We start from the raw sequence: 3,010 nt of genomic DNA on the forward strand, positions 1-3,010 counted from the left end.
GAAACCTTGTTAAATCTGCCATATAAAATGGCAGAAGGCATAGCATTACACCTGGCCAGGGTAAACGTTCTACGTTGTTGCGGGACCTGCAGAGAGGATAAATATGAGGCCATCTTCCCTGTAGTTAGGGGGATCTCAAAGTTCAAGGGGGAGCAGGTTTTATTAGCTAGGCTGTATAATCTCTGGCGCTCAGTATCTAACATCCTGATTTTAATCTGATGAAATGCAGCAGCAAAGGGCAACATAGACAGGGATTCTAAAGAAAGGGCCAATACTTTGATTTTTTCCCCTCAGTGTGTGCTGACCAGTTTGAGACACTGAGCCCCGAGAGCATGTGATATATAAGGCTCCCATGTTCGAAAGTTTAGTGTCTGGTAATTAAAAAAACAACCACTTATTCCTTCATAGAAAAAAATACAAAGGTCAATCAGATTTCACACAGCAGTCTGCTCCAGACTCTCAGTCTATATCCCTTTAACAGTCTTGTATTCTCAAGAGCAGTCTGCTCCAAATTCAATCAATCTGTGTCTCTCTTTCCAACACTTTTCCCGGATATTTAAGTGTTTCAGACCTCTGATCTTTCCTCAGGAACAAATCCTATATAGGAATCTTACATTCAGCCTGGTATTCAAGTTGACACATTCATTGATTTACTTTTTCTGTTAATCTATTAATCTGTTTGGGCAAGGTCTCCTCACTTATTTCCAAGCATACTGATGCTGCTGCCAAAGTCAAATTCACCCGGACTATGCCTCACTACACAAATGGACCCAGACTATGGACCCAGACGATGCCATGCTACATATCCTTCCCGTTTTAGTATATGTGGTTCTGAACTATCTGAACATATTCCACAAGAATTATACTTTGGTGTGATGGTTGACGTGTTTGCACGTAAAGTACAAGTGATTTTACAAACGACGCTATGGCAGGGGAGACCGTTCATCAAGCCTACCGATGCTTCGCAGACCGGGTCGCATCCGTTTTGGTTAAGGGCTGCACATCTTTGAGATACAATTTATTCTGATACATTTTTTCCAACTGGGCCATCGTCTCCATGTGAGCGTTCTTCAGTTCTTCCAGTTTCAAGTAATATTCCTGATTCGAGAGGTGCATTTTGGAAGGGTCTAGGCAGTCCTCACAGTCGTCAGACATGGTCGAACCCTGCTTCCTCTCGGGACTCGAATTCAAATCCAGGATATCCTAAAACAGAAAAAAATCAATTTTTATTGTCCGATGAGCAAGTGGCGAAGCTGCCTTCTACTGAAACAGACCGTCAGTCCGTCAAGGTCGGCATTGCCTACTCAGACTGGCAGCCGCTCTCCGGGGTCTTGGGTAGATGTCTTTCGCATCACCTGCCACCTTGGTCCTTCCAACTGGAAATGTCGGGGATTGAACCTGGGACCTTCTCCATGCCAAGCAGAGGCTCTCCCACTGAGCCACAGCCCCTCCCTGCAATTGACCGAAATGTTAGCTGTCTAGATGGGCAAAGGCCCCAACTACATGCCGTTCAGGGGCAGATTCACCACGAAGCAGACTAAGCACGTGCTTCGGGCACCAGGGCCAAAGGGGGCACCACAAAGTTGGGGAAAGGGTGAAAAGCTTAGTTTGTACAGCATATTGTGTTATCCTATGAATAAATTTTTGTATTGCTGCAACCTGCATTGTATATCTGGTCAGACAGGTCAACCACTAAAATGGACGGGGTCAGCGTGGAAAGGGGGGGGGGGCACCAAGATTGGTCAGTGTTTCGGGCACCAGGGACCTTTAATCCGCCCCTGATGCCGTTATTCTTGGGCTGAAGCTCCTCACCTGTAATAACGGTCTACCTGACAAGTAAGTCCTTTTTGGGTTGCAGGTGGCACACACGTTCCTGCGATTCTGCATCGTTACGTCAGGGCATCTCCTAGAGCGTACACGCCTGCCGCTCAGCTCTGCAACCTGCAAAAAAACGGATTGGGCCGTGTTCAGTGCATCTGATATGGGACCATCAAGAGGCCTGCTAGCGATGCCAAGGAACGCTTTACCCATAGCAGTGCTCCCCAACGTGGTGCCCACCAGATGCTTTTAAAAGTGGGTGGGGCTTTTGCCCGGCAGGGTTTCGGACTGGCTGTGCAGATTACAAGGCATCTGGTCCAACAGAGCTTCTGCCTGAAATGTTGAAGAGTTAATATGAGAGCTGCAGATAACCTATCTCCCTGACATTTTGTGGCTGGCTCCGCCTCCTGCAGCAGCCATTTCGTGACTGTGCCCGTCGCCCTGTCTCAGAATTCCCATGTTCAAAAACGTTTGGGACCCCTAACTTACTCTATAGATCAAGGCTATTTTGGGGTGAGGCCGGGACCGTAGCCACGGTCGGGGGCACATGAAGGTGATGCCCCCCACAAATATGCCGGGGGAGCGCAGGAAGGGAGGGAGTCAGCAGGGGGAAGAGGGGGGGGCGGCCTCACCAGGTCTTCCTGCTTCCAGAGCTGGCTTTGCAAACTTTGAGAAGTCAGATGCGAAACCGGGAACACCCTGTGAGGTCGTGCCTCTCCCTCCCCTCCGATGGGAGCCTGAGCCGTTGGGGGGCTTGGGAGCTGCTGGTAAGTTAACCTCCATCCTCCTGCCAACAGGTCCAACTTGCCCCCCAAGCAAAAAAAATTCTGGCTACAGGGCTGGGTGAGGCCCTTATGGTAGCAAGGACAACCACGGATGCCGTAACCCAGGGGTGTCGAACTGATTTGTTATGAGGGCCGGATCCGACATAAATGAGACCTTGTCGGGCCGGGCCACGTGTGTCATAAAACATAATGCCAGGTAGCGGAGATATAAACTTTAGAAAGGACACAAACACAAAGGGGTTTTTTTTTACTTAAAATAAAAACATGCTTAAAACCAGGGGTCATTTTCTGCAGGAGCGCACAGGAGCAGAGCTCCGGCAGTAAAGAGCCCAGGGGGCGGGCACATGCAACGAGCCCCACCCCCTGCTCCCAGTCAGAGCAAGAAGCAGCCAGGTAAGCTGCAGAGC

At 49.3% G+C, this 3,010-nt stretch overlaps 2 protein-coding genes across 2 annotated transcripts in view; both read right to left on the bottom strand.

Annotated features, from left to right (window-relative positions):
* Window positions 1-1,887, bottom strand: part of FAM161A (family with sequence similarity 161 member A) — a 12,056-nt gene extending 10,169 nt beyond the window's left edge. The window contains exons 1-2 of the mRNA XM_015422560.1: window positions 1,813-1,887; window positions 956-1,203 (exon numbers count right to left, since the gene is read on the bottom strand). Coding sequence (XP_015278046.1) covers window positions 956-1,203; window positions 1,813-1,887 — 323 coding nt within the window. The remainder of the gene's footprint in view (window positions 1-955; window positions 1,204-1,812) is intronic.
* Window positions 1,888-1,906: 19 nt separating this feature from the next.
* The window catches only part of CCT4 (chaperonin containing TCP1 subunit 4), a 49,695-nt gene continuing 48,591 nt past the window's right edge, over window positions 1,907-3,010 (bottom strand). The window contains exon 13 of the mRNA XM_015422561.1: window positions 1,907-1,941. Coding sequence (XP_015278047.1) covers window positions 1,907-1,941 — 35 coding nt within the window. The remainder of the gene's footprint in view (window positions 1,942-3,010) is intronic.

This window comes from Gekko japonicus, unplaced genomic scaffold (genome assembly GCF_001447785.1).
Source record: "Gekko japonicus isolate JY-2015 unplaced genomic scaffold, Gekko_japonicus_V1.1 scaffold1468, whole genome shotgun sequence".
Lineage (NCBI taxonomy): Eukaryota > Metazoa > Chordata > Lepidosauria > Squamata > Gekkonidae > Gekko > Gekko japonicus.